Source organism: Indicator indicator, chromosome 20, assembly GCF_027791375.1.
Source record: "Indicator indicator isolate 239-I01 chromosome 20, UM_Iind_1.1, whole genome shotgun sequence".
In the NCBI taxonomy this organism is placed as follows: domain Eukaryota; kingdom Metazoa; phylum Chordata; class Aves; order Piciformes; family Indicatoridae; genus Indicator; species Indicator indicator.
In genome coordinates, this window is record NC_072029.1 from 6,181,848 (window position 1) to 6,203,795 (window position 21,948).

The 21,948-nt window shown below is 42.5% G+C and overlaps 1 protein-coding gene across 1 annotated transcript in view; it reads right to left on the bottom strand.

Moving 5' to 3' along the window:
• Positions 1-460: 460 nt before the first annotated feature.
• PIP4K2A (phosphatidylinositol-5-phosphate 4-kinase type 2 alpha) overlaps positions 461-21,948 on the bottom strand; it is a 124,671-nt gene continuing 103,183 nt past the window's right edge. The window contains exons 6-10 of the mRNA XM_054390052.1: positions 19,042-19,080; positions 9,137-9,250; positions 4,421-4,664; positions 3,349-3,452; positions 461-541 (exon numbers count right to left, since the gene is read on the bottom strand). Coding sequence (XP_054246027.1) covers positions 461-541; positions 3,349-3,452; positions 4,421-4,664; positions 9,137-9,250; positions 19,042-19,080 — 582 coding nt within the window. The remainder of the gene's footprint in view (positions 542-3,348; positions 3,453-4,420; positions 4,665-9,136; positions 9,251-19,041; positions 19,081-21,948) is intronic.

The window sequence follows — 21,948 nt, forward strand, 5'->3', positions numbered from 1 at the left end:
ACAACTTGATAGCAATATTGTAGATTCAACATGCATTTACTTTTCCCCCACCCCCACCCCACACTTCTTTGCTCGGTCATTCCGTTTCAGCCGGTAGCGTTCAGAGTCTTACCGTAAGCTGTCCTACTTATTTAATTTATTTTATGGTTTTGTTGTTTTGGGCTTTTTTTTTGGTTGGTGTTTTTTTTTCCCCCCTCCCCCCCTTTTTTTTTTCTTTTTTCTTTCTTTTTTTTTTTTTGCACACACAAAGAGTCAGAAATAGCTAGAACTATGCTGGGAATATCAGGCAGCTGTTAAAGCGAGTACTCCACCCCACTTCAGTCATCTTTGCCAGCAGATGTAAACAAAAGGGGTTGCTTTCTGCAAGATGAGTGCTTCTCTGAGTTCCTTTTTTGTTCCAACACTTGTAGCCACTGCTGCTGTCCCCAGGTCTCGTGTCTCTCCTATGTGACATGGTGGGTTACGTCAAGATGTTGGCAATAAAGTCCAAGAAGCGCTTTGAATACTGTTCGGGATTAACAGTTGAAATTTCTGCACCAGCCTACACAGAGAATTGGGAGGGAGAGGAAAGAAGGAAGAAGCAGTGTTTAGTTGATGCTTTGTTACCAAGAATGTCACCAAGAATGTTACCAAGAATGTTACCAAGAATGTCAATGAATTTCATGTGGAACCTTAGAACCAGACACTAGACTCACAAATCCTAATGGCCCTCACGCAGATCATATCTCTCTGGAGATATTCAAAACTCACCTGGATGTGTTCCTGTGTGACCTGCTCTAGGTGCTCCTGCTCTGGCAGGGGGGGTTGGACTGGATGAGCTTTCGAGGTCCCTTCCAACCCCTAACATTCTGTGATTCAAGCAGAACCCTACAACTGCCTTTGCAGGCTCCAGAGGAGTACAGTGATATCTGGCACTCACTGCCCTAACGGTAGGACACCCATCTGCCACGTTTGAAACTCATTCTCTGTACTTTCCATGCTTCACTTCCATTGTTTTTCAGTCTCCTACTGCATACTTAACCCTGCTGCCCAGTGAGTCACCACGAGAGTCAGGTTTGTTGAGCAGCAGTGCCTTCACATGGAGAAGACTGAATCACCAGACTCAGATTCGGTGTGCCAACACTGGCGTAAGGCACACTGCTGTCTGACTGCTACATCACCTGCTCTGAAACACATGCTAACACTTCTTCAACACAGATGCACTTAAATCTGGACTCACTCAGTAACCCTCCAATCACAGAATTGTTTCAGTTGGAAAATCCTTGAAGATCATCAAGTCCAACCACTACATAGCCCTACCAAGGCTGGTGTGAAACCATTGTCCCTCAGCACCACGTCTCTGCCTCTCTGAAACAGCTCCAGGGGTGGGGATTCAACCACCTCCCTGGGGAGCCTGTTCCAGTCTTCAAGAACCCCTTCAAGGAAAAAGTATCTTTTAGTCTCCATCCTAAACCTGCCCTGGGACAACTTGTGGCCGTTTGCTCTTGTCCTATCACTTGTTACTAAGAAGAAGAGACTAACCCCAAGCTGGCCCCCACCTCCTTTCAGGGAGTTGCAGAATGCCTCCTCTTCTCCAGACTAAACCACCCTAGTTCCTTCAGCTGCTCCTCACCAGCCCTGTTCTCCAGACCCTTCAACAACTTTGCTGTCCTTCTCTGGACCTGCTCTACCACCTCAATGCCTTTCTTGGAGTGAGGGCCCCAAAACTGATTTCAGTACTCAAGGTGTGGCCTCACCAGTGCTGAGTACTGAGAGACAATCCCTTCCCTGATCCTGCTGGTGACACCACTCCTGATGCAGGCCTGTACAACTGCCTGAGCCACATTTTAATTTTTTATTTCTTTGTTTACAGAAGTGGAGAATTCCGAATTCCATGCATGCAATGAACAAAAAAAAAAAAACCTTCCACATCAGGTGGCTCAGAATGGAGATAGTGAAATAAATAAAATGGTTGTAGAAAAGTAATGTTCTGTATGAAGTCCTGGTCCCACCCAGCTTCAATAATTGTAGTTGTTATCCACAACACATTTCTAACCCTTGTTTAAGCCAGAAGTGTGAGTTTTTAAAGTGCACTATACTCAAAAGTTCATTAATAATTGCCAGGTAATGGCTGCATCAGCTTCCAGCTACTCTGAGAGCAGTGAGAGCAAGGAGAGTGTTGGTTTAGAGAGACAAAAAAAGCCTTCTGCAGGCCTGGGCAGGGCTTAGGGCTGAGCATTCCACATCACTCCCACTCTAAACTAAGAAGCTCTGAGCTGTTTGATTAAAATCCTCCCCAGTGCCCCGATCCTTTTGATACTTAGAGGAGAGACCCTTCAGATCCCAGAGGAGAGATTTTAGCTTCATGCATGATTATGCTCTTTTAAAAAAAGTTTATGGAATTTGAACCTTAAATCATCACAGGACTGATGATGGTAGATAGAAATTGTAATTTTGGAGTCATAGAATGGTGTGGGTTGGAAGGGACCTTAAACATCATCTAGTTCCTGCCATGGGCATGGGACACCTTCCACTAGATCAGGTTGCTCAAGGCTTCACCCAACCTGGTCTTGAACACCTCCATGGAGGGAGCATCCACATCCTCCCTGGGTAACCTGTTCCAGTGTCTCACCACTCTCACTAGAAAGAATTTCTTCCTGAACTCCAGCCTAAGTCTACCCTCCTCAAGACTGGGCTTCTTCACCATGGTTCTTTGGTGTCTGTGCTAACCAGCAATTTCTTGGTAGTCAGACAAGCCTTTGCTGAATGGTCTCTCAGTATTTAATATGTACATTTTATGCATTCTTTTGCAAATCCTGGCTTTTTTCTTTTTCTTATTAAGAAGTGTCGTAAAGCCAGCCACATTGTATGCTGAAGTGTTAACTTTCAACAGACTGTACCAAAAAATGAGACCATCTCAGGGGCCCTGCATCTGAAATAAGATTCACAGCAGCTTGCACAGTGCCCTATACTTATGCAAGTGTCTGGTGTGAACAGCTGTGTGTGCAAGAATGAGGTGCATCTCACTAATTCAGAGCAAGGTCCTAAAAAGAAATCTCCCTGGAGTTCTTGATGGGTAAGGAAGCTAAAAAGGGAGTGCTGCTCTCAATAAGTAATGTGTAGCAGTTACTCTGTACTTCTATAATACTTCTATTTACAGCAGAGGGGGGTGGACTAGATGACCTTTGGGTGTCCCTTCCAACCCAGACCATTCTATGATTCTCCATGAAACCAGAAATGAAACAAAACACATCCTGCTCTGTTTCCCCTCTCCCCAGATTTCCTGAGCCGTGCTGTATCAGTGCACCCAAACCAAAAAGCGCAGAAGCAGAAATGGAATCAGAGGACAACCCCACCCCAGATACTTACCCCATGCTTTACTGTTTTTGCAGCATGGGCAGCTTTCTTTTTTGCATCATAATGAGTAAGAATGTCAATAATGGCCATAAAGTATACTTCCTTCCTAGGTGCATCTGCAAATGGCAAACACATGGCAGTAAGAATGGCTTTAGAGACATCTTAACTGACAAGGGAGACTTTCTAAGGCTCAATCAGCAGCTAGGACAGGTTAATGTCAGTCAGAATCACAAAGCTGTTAAGATCCCAGGCTTGAGCTGTCCTTAGCTGAACAGTTTAACTGCACTCATCTATAATGCAAAACCCCCTAAATGAGTGAAAATAAACCACCAGCATACAGAAACAGGAACTGCTGCTCACAGAAAGTGATGTGGATTTCATCTTCCTATGTGGAAAACCAATGAAATTTTAGATGAAAGGTAAAGCTTCCCTGTCAACAAACAAGATCATGGTTCCTTCATAAATACAAACATGTATTTATCTCTGCAAATGAAGTAGTTTGCCTGTCTTGAACAGCCACAGCTAACTTGTTTTACTTAATTTACTTGGTCCTACTTAATTTTACACACTCACATCAAACCCAGTTTCAAGGCTTTTTACACACTCTTTATGATGACTTTCTGAGCTGGGACCCAGAAATGGGGTATGAGTGCATACCTTCTTCAGAAAGTGAAATGTAACTTGGAATTCTGCTTGTCTCATTCTTTCTGGGCTGTTTTTCACAGTGTTATCCTATCTGCTAGGGAAAAGAACAATTCTAGATACTAGCTTTCCTGAAAGGGAGAGCAAACCCCATGAAATAACTGAGAACCTCTGCACCTGAACAGCTAAACCAGGATAAAAACTGACTGTGTAGCAGGTGAATTTTTTGCCTGCATCCTCACATATCACAATACTTAAGAAATATACTCAAAACAGTGCTAAATGTGTGTGGGTGTCTTCTGCTGCACCAAGGAGCAACTCATTTCCCCTTCTGCAGAGTGAAGTCATACTTTGCAGTTCACTTTTATATAGTTGCAAAGCCTTTAGGATTTTGGTGTAAGAATCGAAACATCTTAACATAAAAATACTGATTACTGCTTACTTTCATGGGATTTTATTCCATAAACATCAATAGCTGGATCAAATTCCCCTGGAGCCAAAGGCAGTGAGCTGTTCAGTGTGTTTCCTGGACTGTCTGGAGGGGTTCCAATGGGATGGGTCCCATCACTTTCACCTTCTTCTTCTCCATCATTCTCTTCACACTCTACTTCTTCCAGTTCAGCTCTTTCAACATCATGAATTCCAACCAGCAAGCTGTAGTCCATGAGTTTTAACTGAGCAAGGAACTAGAAAGCAATAATAAGCAATTGATCAGTATCACTAAAAAATATAGGCTCCACTTAGAAACAGGAGGAGTTACACAAAGATGTCTTCAGCTGAGAAAAACAGAATCACAGAATGGCAGGGGTTTGAAGGGTCCTCTGGAGATTATCTGGTCCAAATAATTCAGACACTTCAAAGAGACAGCAAAAGGGAGGATTAAGTGATAAAGCTAGCAGAGAGAGACCTGGATTTACTAAGATGCACTAACAGCACACCTGCCACTTGAGACTGAAAAAGAAAACAGCTGTAGTCCACATTCCCACAATCCTCAGGGAAAAATGACTTTTGCTGGAGTAAAGACCAGTGCCTGTGTGAGCTGGTGCTCATGTTCCAGTTAGAGCTACTGTGCCACCACTCAACATCCAGAGCTGCCTCTGTGCTGGTGCTACAATCTGGTAGTGCTAAAGCTGCCCCTCAACCCCTCTTAATTCACTGAAGATCCTGAAAAAGTGACTAAATATTCTTGCAGTGGCCAGGAGTGAGGCTTTACACCACAAAGACACAAAAGGTTGCTGCATTCCCTTCACAGGGGCAAGCTCACAATCCAAATAGTGTAAGCAAAACGTGAATGTGAGTGGAAGGGAGGTTTTGTGGAAAGGCTGAGGGTGGGAGCTTCCTGTGCATGCTTTATGCATAAAATGTTATTTTACTTGAAGGAAACAGGACAAGGCAGAAGCTAGGAGAGGGGGATGGAAACAAGGAAGGGAGAAAAGCAGGGAGACAGACAGTTCATGGGGATGAGGGGTAGGCAGGGCAGAGCTGTGCTGCAGCCTGAAAGCCATACTGAACTGGAGCCCTTGCTGGTGGTATGCAGAGAAAAAAAACTGAAAATACAAATTGTTTCAGTTTTTAGAAACCCTGAATGCTTACAAAGTTAGAGCAGACCAGAGAAGAAGAGATTTAAACCAGACTTTTGGATAGCTGTAGTGGTGAAAGAGCACAAAAGACCAGGAAATGAGAAACTACAGTTGGTCAAAATCCTGGCTAAGAAAAAAAGAGAAATCAGAGATCAAAGAACAGAGATCAGAGATTAAAAAAAGAGATCAGAGATAAGAAGAGAAATCAGAGATTAAAAGAAGAGAAATCAGAGATTAAAAAAAGAGAAATCAGAGATTAAAAAAGATAAATCAGAGATAAAGTGTCTGTAAATTCAAGTGCTAGAAGCAGTATTGGGAGATTGAGGAGAGACAAACCTGTTTTCTAATAATTTCAGTGTAATAAGGCAAAAGACTCTTCACAAGACTAGAAGAGATCTAAGTCTGAAGAGATGATGTCCAAGAAGAGGTGAGATTGGCCAAGGGTGACGGAGTGGAAGGACTCTAGGCATATTGTTATGTACTTGATAAATACTGAGAGACAGAGAAAAACCTCCAACAACCTGCCAATAATAACACTACAAAAAAAAAAAGCATGAAAAAGTACAGACTCTTGGGAAAAAGAATGAACTGCAAATTAGAAGAGAATGGCTCTAAGGGAAAAAAATTCATAGGTTTGAACCACAGAACTGTTGAGGTTAGAAGAGACCTTGAGATCATCACGTCCAACTGCTTGCCTAGAGCTCACAACCCCACCACTGCTGCTAAGCTACTAACCCACATCCCTAAGCACCACATCCATGTCTCTTGTGAACACCTCCAGGGATGGTGACTCCACCATCTCCCTGTTCCAGTGCCTGAGAAGGCTCACTGTGAAGAAATTTTTCCCAATACCCAACCTAAACCTCCCTTGGCACACCTTGAGCCCATTTCCTCCTGTCCTGTCACTTGTTACTAGGGTGAATAGACAACCCCCACCTTGCTCCAACCTCCTTTATGGAGTTGTAGAGAGCAGTGAGGTCTTCCCTCAGCCACTCCTCACAAGACTTGTGTTCACGGCCCTCCACCAAATTTGTTGCCCTTCTCTCAACACACTCTAGCAGCTCAATGTCCTTCCCATATTCAGGGGCCCAAACCTGAACCCAGTACCAAGGTGTGGCTTTACCAGTGCTGACTACAGGGGGACAATCACATCTCTAGACCTGCTGGCCACATTATCCCTGATGCAAGCCACGATGACATTGGTCTTCTTGGCCACCTAAGCACAAGGGCTCATGTGCTGCTGCTGCCAGCAAAAAGACTTGGGGAGATCAGCACAAGGGAAAGATCATCTGATCTAACCTGCAAAAAGTATTCTTAAGTGCTTTTGGTCAGGATATTTTCAGTGGAATGAGGATGCAGGAAAACAGCTAAGAGGACATCCAACCAACAGTAACAGATGTTTGACTGTTCGAGCACAAGAGGTGGATCTAAGACTCAGTTATTAGAGAAATACAGAACTCAAACTTAATTACAAACAAGAAGAGACAAAAAGTCATAAAGATTAAAATGTTACTGCAAAATATGTTGTTTAACTGCAAATGTTGTCTAGTGAGACAATCACCTGCTGAGTGTCCTGCATTTCGTTTCATTGTCCCCCCCTGTTTGCACACTGGGGACAAAGTGCTCCAGGGAGAGCGTAAGAGCAGCCTTCCAGTCCCTGAAAGGCACCTACAAGAAAGCTGGGGAAGGACTTTTTACAAAGGCTTGTAGTAATAGGATGAGGGGGAATGGATTGAAGCTGGAAGAGGGGAGATTTACACTGGATAGTAGGAAGAAATTCTTTAGAGTGAGGGTGGTGAGACACTGCAACAGGTTGCCCAGGGAGGCTGTGGATGCCTCCTCCATGGAGGTGTTCAAGGCCAGGAAGGATAAGGCCTTGAGCAACCTGGGCTGGTGGGAGGTGTCCCTGCCCATGGCAGTGAGGTTGCAACTACATGATCGTTAAGGTCCCTTCCAACCCAACCCATTCTATGATTCTATGACATTAGGTACCAATAGAAGAAATGCAAGGTGCCAGATCACTTCACACCAGTGCTTTATGTGGATATTTAACTATGCTCTCTGTAAACTTCAAACACATAAAAAAAAGCCTCTCTCTCTCAAGACATGATCTGGAATTTGACATTGTGTCCGCAGTCCAGTTAATCATGCAGAAGATTGCACACAATCCTCTTTCTGGAGGAATAAAGGATCTTCCACATTCCCTGCAAGCACTTAAGATACTGTCTGCAGCATCCTTGCTGTAAAAGCATCAGTATCAGGAGAATAAATCTCATTAAGAGTGACTGAAGGAGCTGGGGCTGTTTAGTTTGGAAAAGAGGAGGCTGAGGGGAGACCTCATGGCTGTGTACAACTACCTGAAAGCACATTGTAGAGAGGCTGGTGCTGGTCTCTTCTCACAGGTAGTGATAGAACAAGAGGGAACAGCCTCAAGCTGTGACTGGGTAGGTTTAGACTGGACATTAGGAAACATTTTTTCACATCAAGAGTGGTCAGGCATTGGAATGTGCTGCCCAGGGAGGTGGCTGAGTGACCAACCCTGGCTGTGTTTAAAGGTGGTTTGGATGTGGTGCTTGGGGATATGGTTTAGGGGTGAACCTTGTAGGGTAGAGTTCTGGGTTGGACTTGGTGATCCTGAGGGTCTCTTCCAACCTGAATGTTTCTATGATTCAGTCAGTGACAGCAGCATGACTTAAAAGAGCACAAAACTTAAACCCAAGTAAACTTCCTTCTAGACTTGTGCCAGCAGAGCACTTTTCCAGCAGAGTATTTTCAATATAAAACAAACACACATTGATATTTCACAAAAGATTCCTGTTTTCATAAGTGCCAGCACCATTAATTTCACTTCTCTTCTGTGATGGGAAATTAGATTTCCTCAAAAGCAAACAATGGGGTAAATTCTGAAGTTTCAGTGTTGTGTTTTGTGTAACTAATGTGATCTAGACCTGAAGAACTAGCCAAGTCAATTCACAGACCCATTTGGATAGAAAGAGATGAAAGTCTCCTCAAGTCCCAGACACATTTTGTGATCTGGTCTCTTCCAAAAAGGAAAACTCATTTTAGGCCTTGAGTATAAGGGTTGCAAAATACTGTGGTGACAGTATTTTTAGTTAGAGAAGCTGAAGTCAAGCTGTGTGAACAAGCCAGCCCAGTATAATTTTCTTTTATTTGCTGAACTAACTGCAAACATGACACTAAATTCACTTATTAACACATTTCTGTTAAGCATTGACTCTATTCAGCTAACTGCAAATTCGTATGAAAAACGACATTACGATAATGAGCCCAATTGCTGCACACTAATTACTGAAGCACTCTTACTGCTGTGATGCTAAGGATGAGTTAAAACTGGATCACCATCCCACCCCCTGGGTTGTAAGAGATCTTAAAGATCATCTAGCTCCATTTCCACAAACTTTACAGGCATGTTCTTCCCTCACCATCCTTCTTGAGTTTCTCAAGGAACATCTTTTTGTCGTTCTCATCAATATGGATCTTTTGGCCATCGTTGGATTGCAAGGGTACTTAAGGATCACCTAGTGCCATTTCCACAAACTTAACAGGCATGTTCTTACCTCAACATCCTTCTTGAGTTTCTCAAGGAACATCTTTTTGTCGTTCTCATCAATATGGATCTTTTGGCCGTCGTTAATGAAATCGTTGTCTTTGAACGTCGGCAGCTCTTTGGCCTACAAGAAAGCAAAACAACTTTAAGAGCAGGATCACAAATAGGAGTGTGGTGAAGCTGCTGGCCCCAGACCTCTGGAGCTCCCCTGTGCCCAAGGAGGTATCACCAAGCCACCTCTCCAGGGGAAGCAGAGGCACCTCCATCACACACAGCTGCCCAGAACTGCAGCCATGGAGCTGTTTTAGTTTATCCTCCTGTAAATAGCCTAAAAGATGTACATCTACTGGGTGTGCAGCAAATGGAGCCAACCCAAAACCTCTGACTCAATCTGCATTGAGCCTTGGTTTGCATTGGAATCCTTCCAAGATGTGACTGTCAATAAATGAAATCAAAACACAATCTATAGCTCATAACAAAGTGCTTGCAGCAGATCTTAGAGATGAAGTCAGACTGGATTGCATCTTACAGAGCTGCTGTGAATGTTCCTGAGTGCCTAGTACTAAATAATTATTTGAAAGCATCAAGTGAGCATCAATCACGAAATGCTGCTTAGAAATGGCAACTGCAATGTATCATTAAGTAGAGCTGATGCTGGAGCATTAGCTGATTATCTCCATCTTTAACCCTCCCATGACAGGATTTGCAACAGCTGTAAGGAAAGCCAGACAGAGTAACCACTGCATTCTCTACTAAGACCCCTCAGATAGGATCTGTTTTCAAAGGGCAGTGGCTGGAAGTTTACTTAAAACAAGCCAGGAAGCCAACAAACAAAAGAGCAGTTCCTTCAGGGTGTTTGGTTGAGCAAACTAGAAGTAACAGTGGCTTCCAGAAGTAAGAGTGGCTTCCAGAAGTAAGTAAAAGTGGCTTCCAGAAGTAAGTAAAAGTGGCTTCCAGAAGTAGGTAAGAGTGGCTTCCAGAAGTAGGTAAGAGTGGCTTCCAGAAGTAACAGTGGCTTCCAGAAGTAGGTAAGAGTGGCTTCTGCAATCAAAGCCTTAACAAAATTGGCCCACTAAGAGCAATGAACAGGCTTTCTCCCTGCTCCCCATCTTCAATCAGTAGTGAGGAAGAAGATGTTGCAGAACAACCAGCTGCTGCAACCTTCAGTGACCCTCAGCACTACTGGGTCCCTTGAATAAAACAATTCCCCCTTAATCTGAAAGACTTTCCACTAGGAATAAAAGGCAGCCACCATCAGCCTGCTGGAATGTCCTCCCTAAGTTTAGCTGCTCAGACATTGCTTACAGCCCTACTGGAAAGACTGTTTTTCATCAAGTTTATGTTCTTCTTATGACACAGTAAGGAGAAGAATCTCAGAGGATCTGAAAAGAATCTCTGCTCCAAAGTGTACATAGTGGAAAGCAGATCATTAAAATGTGAGCATCACAGCAGACCCTGAAATGCCCTCAGAGATCTCCCCAATGGCCAGAAGTTCTTTTTTTGCTGTTGAGGCTGTGCACAGAAAAGGCTGAAATATTCCTTACTGCCCAAAGTTATTTTGTTTTGGACTTGGAATATATGACTTGCTCAATGCTGCTTGTGTTTGGAAAGGTGACCCTTCTCTTCTAGTAACTGCTCAACCCTCCTGAAGCAATCAGTAACATTTTAGTAGTCCTGACTCCATGTTAAATCCATTTTATCCTGGCACCTAGGAACTCTCTAAAAACCAGGGTCCTAGTCTGGCTGCTCTGAATTATTCAAGTGTTGCATCTAGAACATGTTGATGTATTAAAACATCCTCTACTAGAGGCCCTCTGTTTGAACTGACAATAAAATGAAAAAACCCTCAAGCAGCTGAGATAGAGCTATGACCATTCATCTGTCCTAGACTCCTTCCAGGGAGGAATCACCCTGCAGTGCTCTGCTGCTTTAATTCAAGATGTCAGACACTTCTTGAATCACAGAATGCTTTGGGCTGAAGCTCACAAGGACTTGTTTACTACCATCTGACAGTACAGTGTGCATCTATTTTCTTTCTGGCAAAGTCAGTAGGTTGTTTAGGATGAAAATGAGGAGGGGAAACATCAGAGAAGCACTCCAGACTAACAGCTGTTGAGATGATCATACACAATGGAGCAAACTGTCCATGGAGGAGGGCTAAATCTGCAGGGGTGGGACTGCGGATCCAGGGATGTTGCCAGCACTGGAGGATGGAATCCAGTGCGTGGGATGCCTGGATAAGAATGGAGAGGAGAATGGGATGAATCGAGTTAAGATGAAATAATAATGAAAAGAACACAGGAAAACAGGCTCCTTTCATTTCTAGCCTGAAGTTACTGAGAAAAAAAAAATATAAAATCCTCAGATTATCTTTCCCCCTTGTATAGCCAAGTTATTTATCAACCTAGGCATAGGCTAAAGTGAAATAAATTAATTAACTCTGAAAAACTGTTTAGAAGGCTGTGTAGCAGCAGGAGAAGAGGAAATGGTTTGAAACTAGGGCAAGACAGATTTAGGTTGGGCATCAGGAGGAAGCTCTGCACAATGAGAGTGGTGAAATACTGGAACAGGTTTCCCAGAGATGTGAAGGCTCCACCCCTGGAGACATTCAAGGTCAAACTTGATGGGGGCCTAAGCAACCTGATCTAGTTGGGAGATGTCCCTGCTTGGACAAGATGACCTTCAAGGGTCCCTTCCAACCCAATGCAATCTTTGATCCTGTGGGTTTATGATAAAAACCCCCCACTCTATTAATGCTGTTTAAAACTGAGGGCTTGGGAAAAAAAAAGGAAGGATGTGTCTGTGGTTAAGATGCTGAGATGCAGGTTCATCACTGGGCTCTGCCACAGCCTTCCTGCCCAGCACAGCATCAGCCAGTCAGCCCTGGTTGGCAGTGGGAAAGAGAGGTAAGCCAGTAGAACAGGTGCCACAGCACACTTTAACCTTGCCTCTAATCTATTTATAATGGTATTTTGATTATACAATTCAATTATTAGTAAATTAATATTTATAATAAAAACCAGCTAGCAAAGCTGACACTGCTGCATTTCTTGCAGCACAAGAGCCCAGGAGTGCTCCCAAGGACATTCAGGGTGATGGAGAAGAGAAGCTCCAAAGGATCTGAAGGGGGCTACAGGAAAGCTGGGGAGGGACTTTTTAGGGTGTCAGGTAGTGAAAGGACTGGGGGGAATGGAACAAAAATAAAAATGGGTAGATTCAGATTGGATGTTAGGAAGAAGTTTTTCCCCATGAGGGTGGTGAGACACTGGAACAAGTTGCCCAGGAGGTTGCCTTATCCCTGGAGGTTTTTAAGGGCAGGCTGGATGTGGCTCTGAGCAACTTGATCTAATGTGAGGTGTCCCTGCCCATGGCAGGGTGTTAGGACTTGATGATCCTTGAGGTCCCTTCCAACCCAGACAATTCTATGATTCTATGAATCAGCTCTCCCCAGAAAGCTGGACTCTAGAGACTCACAGGATGGTGGGACCTCTGGAGATGGAGTCCAACATCCCCCACTAAAGCAGGGTCACCTAGGGAAAGTTGCACAGGAACATGTCCAGGAGTGTTTTGAAACTGTCCAGAGAAGAAGATTCCACAACCTCTCTGAGCAGCCTGCTCCAGGTCTTCACAACTCTCAAAGAAGCACCTGCCTCACATGCTGGCTTCTCCAATCCACAGAAGTCCCTCTGAGGATTTTTACCTGAGGTCATTTTTCTTCCCCCAAACACCCATAGCTGTGAAGACCTGGCAAGTACAGGGCTGCAGAAACAAAAAGCCAGGAGCCAGGCACATGAACTAAAAGGGAGAAGCAAAAGCAGTGGGTCCCATAGGAGAACCTGAAGCTAAAAAGCCACATGTGAGTGCTTGCCCTCACCACATCATCTGTATGAGACCTCCCAGCCTGTTCTCCCTTTCTAGGTGTTCTTAGACAAAGACTTTTTTGGTGTGCTAGGCAGTATCCCTCTCCTTATTTATCTGAAGCTGAATAACCTGAGGATACTGCTGCACTCTCAAATATTACTAATGACAACCAGCAGCAGTAGAGACTCCAGCAGTACTTTAACCTAGATTTATGTCTTAAAATTGATTAGTGAATCCAGCAATTAAAAAACTATGAAATATGTGACTAGGAGGGGCCTTCTAGTTATTTAAAATTAATAATATATGTGTTCATGTTGAAAAATTTCAAGCTATGTATTTTCTTCTTGCAGAGTGAACTAAATAAATACCAAGAAAACCAGGTTGTGGCACTATCTGAAGGGAAAAATCGAGACTTGGCTTTAATGAAATAATTGATATGGTTAATTTTTAATGAAGGCTCAAACATTTCCAATGAAGCAAAATCCTTGTTGGAAAAAGATTCTCCTAGAATGTAATTCATCATAATGAACATATTACTATCATTAAAGAACTAAATATTTTAAGAGCTGCACAGGAGATGAACATCTAACTGCTTCCACTAAATTAATAATAGACTTTCTTTCTGCATCATCTCCACTGTTTTTAATCCACTAATTAAAGATGCAAGGAAGGCCCAATGGGTTTTACAAATGTGAGGTATTTATTTAGTAAAAAAAAAAAAAAAAAATCTGTGTTATTTGCACACTTCAGGTTTGCATTCCAAAGTTTGCCATGGTCTCAAAGAATTTTAACAGCAGGAAGATTTCACAGCCTTTGAAAAGGCTGACAAGCAATAAAGATTAAGATGAGAGAGCATGCAAAGCCTGATTCAACCCCCAAAATGATGGTGAAACAGGCCACTGATAATGGTTTGGAGAAAAAAAAAAAGAAGAAATTCTTGAAATGGAAATGGTTTTTGCAGATTTCTCACCACACCTCAACTCTGCATCCTATCCTCATGAGTTGAAATGAATGTTAGGAATTTGTTTTCTCTACAAAGGGATTTTTTTTGGTGCATCAGGACCAAAAATAATGACCATTGTCAACATTAGTGGTGACATTTGCAAGAGGATTGCTAAAGCTTTCTAAAAGGCAATGAAACTGGTGAAGGGTCTGGAGAACAGGTCTGGTGAGGAGTGGCTGAGGGAACTGGGGCTGGAGAAAAGGAAGCTGAGGGTGGGAACCAGAAGGCTCTCTACAGCTCCTTGAAAGGAAGTTGGAGCCAGGTGGGGATTGGTCTCTTCTCCCTAGTTACAAGTGATAGGATGAGAGGAAATGGCCTCAGGTTGCACCAGGGGAGTTATAGGTTGGATATCAGAAGAAACTTCTTCCCTGAAAGGGATTTCAGCCACTGGCACAGGCTGCCCAGGGAGATGGTTGAATTCCCAACCCTGGGAGGTGTTTCGAAGAGGCAGAGATGTGGTGCTGAGGGACATGGTTTAGCACCAGCCTTGGCAGAGTCTGAAAGTGTTTGGACACAATGATCTGCAAGGTCTTTTCCAACCAGAACAATTCTATCATTCTATCTTCCAACCTCATTATCAGAGCTCTTTATTTTGCATACAAATCAGCTAAGATGTAACACAGAGATCAACTATGGCTTTTTTTTTTTCCAAAAAGGAATATAAAATCCTTTGTTGAAATGTATTTACTAGAATTTTCCTGTTTCTGCTTGATTAGGAAACAACAGATACCACAGAGGTGGCCATGCAACCAATTTTAGATTGATTTGAAACATGAGGGTTGGGCTTGATGATCTTGGAGGTATTTTCCGAGCTTAATGATTCTATGATTCCATGGAATAATCTTTGACATTGCTTATGTGGTGGGCTTCACTTCAGGTAGGTTTTAGTCCGATTCTTCAAATTTCCTTCTGAGCTGCTCACTCCAAAGCAATGTGCTTAGGTTCTTTAGAAGTGTAAGCAGACTTGGCTCCAACTGCTAATCTGATGTCATAGTGAAAGTACAGCATAATTGTGAGCAGGCAGCCCACCAGGGGTGATCTGCATTATCCTGGTTTCACTTGAGGGCAAAACTGTCCAAGGAATGAAGAGAAAACGCCCACCAGTAAAAGAATAAAAGTTATAAAAACACCCTAAAGTCTAAAAAAAAAAAAAAAAAAAAAAAAGGAGCAGCTATCAGAATTTGACAACTGTTGAAGCATACTGTTCTCTTACAATTCAGGACATCTGTAAGTGCATGTTATGATAACTTGTTGCCAAGAAATTGATGCCTTCATTATTAAAAATATCACTCACAAAGCAAATGAGAGGATTTGTGGTGTTAAGGTGAAATCTAAGGGATGGAGCTTGGGTCTCCGCACTGATGATCACAAAGTACCGAGATGACAGTTTCAGAGCTTCTCAGCAGCATGTGAGGATAATAAACAGGTGAAGACTGTCAAACAGGAGATAAAGTGAACACAGGACAGAAGAGTAACACTCTCAAACTCATTGCTGCCAGCTTTGCTTCCTAAAAATGGATTTTAACAACATGTTTCAATACTGATTATCTACTTTATGCTACAAAAATGAAGTGGGAAAAGAATTTTGTCCTGATTTTTTTTGTTTAACAGTCCATTAAATCTTTCTGCACTACTCCTTTATTAACTAAATAACAAGAGGAGTAGTGCAACAGGAAAAAAGATTGAAGAACATCATTTTAGCCAAATCTGCCAAAGTGAGGCATCAAAAACCTGCAGGCTGCATTAGGACATGACTGAGAGAGTTGCTCTTCTGTTTTCTGCTGCCATAAAAGAAGCTAAAATATTATGCTCAATATTCTGAAAACCATCTGATTACCTGAATAATGAAATTAAATATGAATTCCTTAAAAGCCCATTTAACAGCTAGAGCATTGCCAGACACTGTAGCTTGTACATTTTAGCACCAAAAGCCTCCTGTCTTTCATTACTTTTCTGCTTTCAGATGTGAATTGCAGTGGGTACCTTTATAATAAGTAATTAAATAATGCTGCCATTAATTTAAATCCTATTATTATTAATGTCATTTCAGGGTGATATTAATAAATTGATGTTTTAGCTTGCCTCAGGCTAAAAATCAGCTAATGAATTACTGCTCCAGTATTTGAGACTGTCTGGTTTTGGTTAATCAGAGCCGTTTTTTTCCCTAAGGTAGGAGATGCCCCAAATCTCTTCAGAGCATTTGCTAAAATGATTAAAAAAATGCGGTGGGGCTTTCACTTCCCAGTTATGAATAGCAGACCATTTAGATACTGGTGTCTGTTAACAGAGTCCTCAAGGTCCTGAAGTAGGTGCCACACGTGCAGAGGAGCACCTCATGACAGCAGGTCCTTAGCACTACTCAGTTTCAAACCCAAACTTGCTTCATCTGTTCATACAAACACACAACCCCCTTTTAATTGAAGCTTAAAACGTGCCCGTCAGAAGCATCTGAGTAGTTTAGAGGAGCAAATCCCTGCTGTCCCAGTGCCTGTTGCAGGAGATGCAGATCACAGTGATGATGAAGAACATCTACAACACAGACATGTGGTAGCATGTTCTTCTGACTCTTTCAGATCAAACAGCAAACTCCAAGACTGAAGACCAAAACATGTAATAAGCAAAATAGGGGTTTCCCTTTGCCTGAATCCCTAAGAGACCTTTTTAAAATGACTGTAAAATGTAGTTCCCTCTGTGAAGACAGAGGTACACCCAACTCATTCCCTCTCTTGGAAATGCTCTGAGTGGTAGCTTGTGGCTTCCCTGCTGCACTGCATTGGTGTTGGAGTGGAATGGTGAGTAAGAGGAGGCTGCTCTCTTGCTGCTTGCAACATCAAGAAGTTCAGTGCAGTTCTGGAACCAAGAAATCAAATTCTTTTGAGAAGAAAATAATGCATGAGATTTAAAAATAGCAGCAGAAGAATTTTGGAGGACCAAGGGTTTTTTTGTTTGTTTGTTTTGTTTTGTTTTTCTTTCCTTCCATAGTAGCATAGAATCACAGAATTGTCAGGGACCTCAAGGATCATCTAGCTCCACACCTCCCTCTCCCTCCATGGGCAGGGACACCTCACACTAGATCAGGTTGCTCAGAGCCACATCCAGCCTGGCCTTAAAAACTCCCAGGTGCTAGAACACTGCAACAGGTTGCCCAGGGAGGCAGTTGAGGCCCAATCCCTGGAGATCTTTAAGGTTGGGCTGGACAAGGACCTGAGCAACCTGCTCTAGTAGAGGATGTCCCTGCTGACTGCAGGGGCATTGGACTAGATGACCTTTGGGGGTCCCTTCCAACCCAAACCTCTCTGGGGCTTCTACCACCTCCCTGGGCAAAACAACAGGGGAGGTACTACATGTGTTGAAGTTTATAGGAAATTGTGCTACTGGCCTTATTCAAGCAGGGATTTCACATTAGAGATTAACTGGTGTACAGAGTTATACAGAAGTACCCAACTTTAACTCAGCTATAACCAGGCTCAACAGTCATTTTGCCATGAACTTAAACAGGAACAAATGTAAGGCATGGTTTCCTTGAGGTTCTCACTCCATGGATTAACTACAGCATGTGTGTGCTATTATGAATATTTGTATTAGACACATTCCTACAATTGCTCAAAACCACTGCACTGAGTGTCTGCATAGTATCAGCTCCTGTACAGCTGAAAGTACTGAATAATGTTCAATTGCACATCACTATTCCAAGCATTAATGTTGCTACCTGGAGTGGTCCCATCCAAATACTGTGCCCTCCTCATTTCTACCAGATGACTTTAGTACAACCAGCAGAGGCTTTCAATGGCACCAAATATTGTTTGCATGACACTGAAGGGTTAATCCCTCTGCTTTGAAAACCACTAGAGCCATGCTACTAAACAAGAACAAAAATAGACCACAGAAAAAGAAGGGAGACCATTCAAGACATCATCTTGAGGGCTTGGCAGAGCAAAAGAGAGGTCATGCTGACTGTGGTAACTGCAGTTGGCCTTGGGGACATGGTAGCTGCTAATGCTGGAAGAAGAATTGTAAATGTTTGGTCATACCTTAGGACAAAGTGGAAAAACATGGCACAGTTTTTCGTGCAGTGAGAACTGTAGGACTGACAGCTACTGCTTGCCCCTTACTCCTTAGTGCAGTTGTGGGATCTTAGTGCAGAGAGGAAGGTATAGTACAAGTAATGCTTGGGAGAAAAACAAATGATCTGATTGGAATTTGTAAAGTGCATTCTTTTAAGGGAATTGCTGAAATATCTTATGCTAATTCAGAAGGAATGTGCTTGGAAAAACAGAAAACAGTCTCAGGTTCTTAGACTTCACCCAAATTTGGAAATCTAAGTCTTAGATGATGGAAGCTATGTTCCACCTTCAATTATTTGTAGAATCTCTAGACAAACCTCTCCTGAAGAGCCATCAGGCTACTGCACTGAAACTTTAGAGAAATTGATTTTGAGAACATTAAATTTTCCAAATGAACTGAAGTTGGAGATGGAGAAAAAGTGATCAATTTCCTTTTAGAGCAAAGATGCAGCCCAGAATTTGAGGGAAACTGTCTCTCATTACAGCTACATGAACATTTAAGTCTGTCACTTGGTTTATTGTTTGCATGAGCTTTACATTCCCACAAGTTCTCACAATTCAAGGTTTAGATTCATCTTTGCATTCACTCTAGAAGTGTTGCCACTTCACTTTAACTGCCATGGAGCATCCATAAATCTCAATGTTAAAGAGCAAGAGAAAGAAGATGAAGCAGCAGGAGGGAAGAGAAGAAAGTCCTGATGTTTTCCTACCACAGGACAGGGCCTGAAGAAACTAAGAGAAGAGAAAAAAGGAAAAGGAGGAGGTAGAGGACTGGCTCACTTACCTCTGAAATCTCAGCACCATTGCAAACCAATATTCAAAGGTCTGCAGAAAACAGAGGGAAGATAATGGAGGGAGTAAGGCAGGACTCAGGATGGGAGACCATGACAGAAAACAAAGAAAAGGGACAGAACAGCACTGGTTATGGTTGTCCTGAGACTAGCTAGCAGGTTAGGTAACTGAAAAAGAAAGAGAAATGCACCATACCTTTTCTTTGTCACTGGCTTCTCGAGCCACAGTAGAGCCCTGAAACAGAAAAAATGGATCTAAAAATGTGCATATGTCAGCAACTACTTTGAAAATGTTACGACAACAGGTCAAAAAGTGGATGAGCTGCATCCCTGGGAACCTGAGAGCTGTTTCAAAGAAAGGTGACACAGTAGGTAGAATGCCCAGGACTGTGGAACTGCTGCAGTCACTTGAAGAAGATATATCATGCGAGAAGAAAGATGGATTAAATCCTCAAATGCTCAATATCTATTGTCCTTTTGACTGCTGGAGCTTTTTCCTCATGTCTCAGGTGCAACCTGCTCTGGGTGAACCTGCTCTGGCACAGGGATTCTATGGTCCTGTTCTGGCAGGGGGGTTTGACTCGATCTCCAGAGGTTCCTTCCAACCCCCCTTGTTCTGTGACTCTGTGTCTCTCCTCATCCTCATTTTGAGAGTATATCATCCTGGAAGTTCAGTTTGCTTGGCAGACTTCTCATCTTTTTGTGCCAGCTAAAGCTGCATGGTTATGGACTGGCCTATTCTATAGGGATATTTGGACACATGTCATATACATTTGTAAAGGATGTCACGCAACATAAACACATACACATATTGAAAAGATCACAAAGTACAAACAAGAATAAAGCACCCTCAGAGCAACATGAAGTCAAAAGAAGAGATGAGAACAGCTGTGGACACACAAGATTTACAAAATCTTGCCAAAGGCATTTGGGATATTTAATTATTATTAAATCTTAAAATATACTTTGGGGCTTAAAACTAAAAGGCAATATGGTGTTTTCTGAACAAGCTGGATGTGGGGGTTAAAAAAAAAAAGACTTGAATATATTTCCTTGCAAATTTCTTGGAGCAGGATCACACCTTTAATTATCCAGCATTTGCTTATCACAATCACACTGCAAGAAATAGTAACTACAAACATAACTGGACAGTGAAAGATGGGGAAATGAGCTTTACTATCTGTTGGAATGTTTGCATCATGTAAAGAACTGCTGGAGTGGAGTCTTATTAGTTTAAAGAACCTGAGGATTTCCAACCACAGCTTTTTATGCCATGTTTGATTCTATTTGCAGAGAGAAACTTAGGAAAAAAAAAAACCCACACAACTTAGACAGGATGGAGAACAAAGGTCTTAGCTATTATGTATGGCCCAGCCAGCAGGGATTTCATTGCATTAGTGTTAACTGATAAGGACAGAATCATAGAATGGTTTGGGTTGGAAGGGACCTTAAAGATCATCTAGTTCCAACCCCCCTGCCATGGGCAGGGACACCTTCCCCTAGCCCAGGTTGCTCAAGGCCTCATTGAACTTGGCCTTGAACACCTTCAAGAAGGGAGCATCCACAACCTCCCTGGGCAACTTCCAGTGTCTCACCACCCTCAATGGAAAGAATTTCTTCCTAATCTCCAGTATAGATCTACCCTTCTCAAGCTTAAATCCATTCCATTCCATAACAAAGCCTGGTGAAAGTCTGACATTTTAGTCTGCTGCTGATTAAATTTTATGTTGTGTTCTGTGCTCCAACAGACTATGGGGCCTGAAAAAAGATCAGCTGAAAATCAAAGTGGAGGGGAAAAGAGGAAAAAAAAAAAAAAGTAGATTTACAATAGTGAATAACCCTAAGCATATTAACTGTCAAATTTGAAGCACTGAAGTAACTTCAGCAGAACGCCTCAAAATGGGCAGGAAAATACCTTTGAAATCCTATGCCAGTCCGTGGTTTCAGTATCTACACAGGTAGAGACTTGGGCTACAAGTGAGCTCTAAGCAGGTGTCAAAACTATTCCTGTGTGAAAAAGGATTCTGCACCTCCAACTACAGATGCTGCAGCAGCAATGAAAATGAGGAAGTCATTTACAGTGGTGGTAGCTTTAGGCTGTGCCTTTGAAATTGTTCACAGATCTTGAACAGAAAGTAGTAAAATGTAAATAAATCACTATTGGGTGTAAAAAGGGAGATAATGACTATTCTAAACAATCCCACTGGAGAGAGATCTACCATAAGATTTGGTTCCCAAAACAATCTCTCTCTTCTGGCTTCTTCGCTCTGGGAGAGACTAACTATACTTCTGCTTGACCTTGGCTGCACTGTTTTGACTGGTATTAACTCCTCTGCTTCTGTCTCTTGTCCTTTGTGTACAGGGGGGTTAAGGAGGAGGCAGGGAGGGAGAAGCTATTACCTTCCCCTGGTCCTTGGCCAGGGGTAGTCCTTGGGCTGTTCATTAATTGTAAACACTTGTAAAAATTGTAAATATTGTATATTTTGTACATGTTCACCGCATTCCATTGTAGGTTGTAGTTTTGCTTGTAAATACAGCTTCCATTTGCTTCCAGCTGAGCTGGTCTGGCAAAGTTAATGTTGGGGGGGAATTCTCAACCCATCACAACAGTCTATGCAGTGTAACTATAACTGCTCAGTGAAGGACTTGGTTTTGAAGAAAGTGATATTGATGTTAATTTCGAATGGCAAGAGAAGTTTATCTTTAAGGCAATTCTGTCCAGCTGCACAAAGTGTATACAGAGCATTTACAGAGGTAAACAACAGCAAGGGCTTTTGACACCACTGCTGAGAACATGCTGCATGTAATTTTGTTGTGTAGATACTGGAGAGTAGGAGAGGATGGTGCAGTACAGAGCATTACAAATGCTAAGCAAATGTCTTAAAAGAAGTTTGCAGATGTGCTTAGTGGTTCAACACATAGAAATTAAATGCATTAGAAACAAATGGGTTTCTAAGGGCAGACCTGATGGAGGAAATGAAAAGACAATCCCTTAGGTAGAAGGACTAAGACTGCATTTTGGCCATTAAGCACTGTAAGCCTGAAAAGAAAGATCATCTGAAAACCAAAGTGAAGGGAAAAAAAACGTAGATATACAATACAT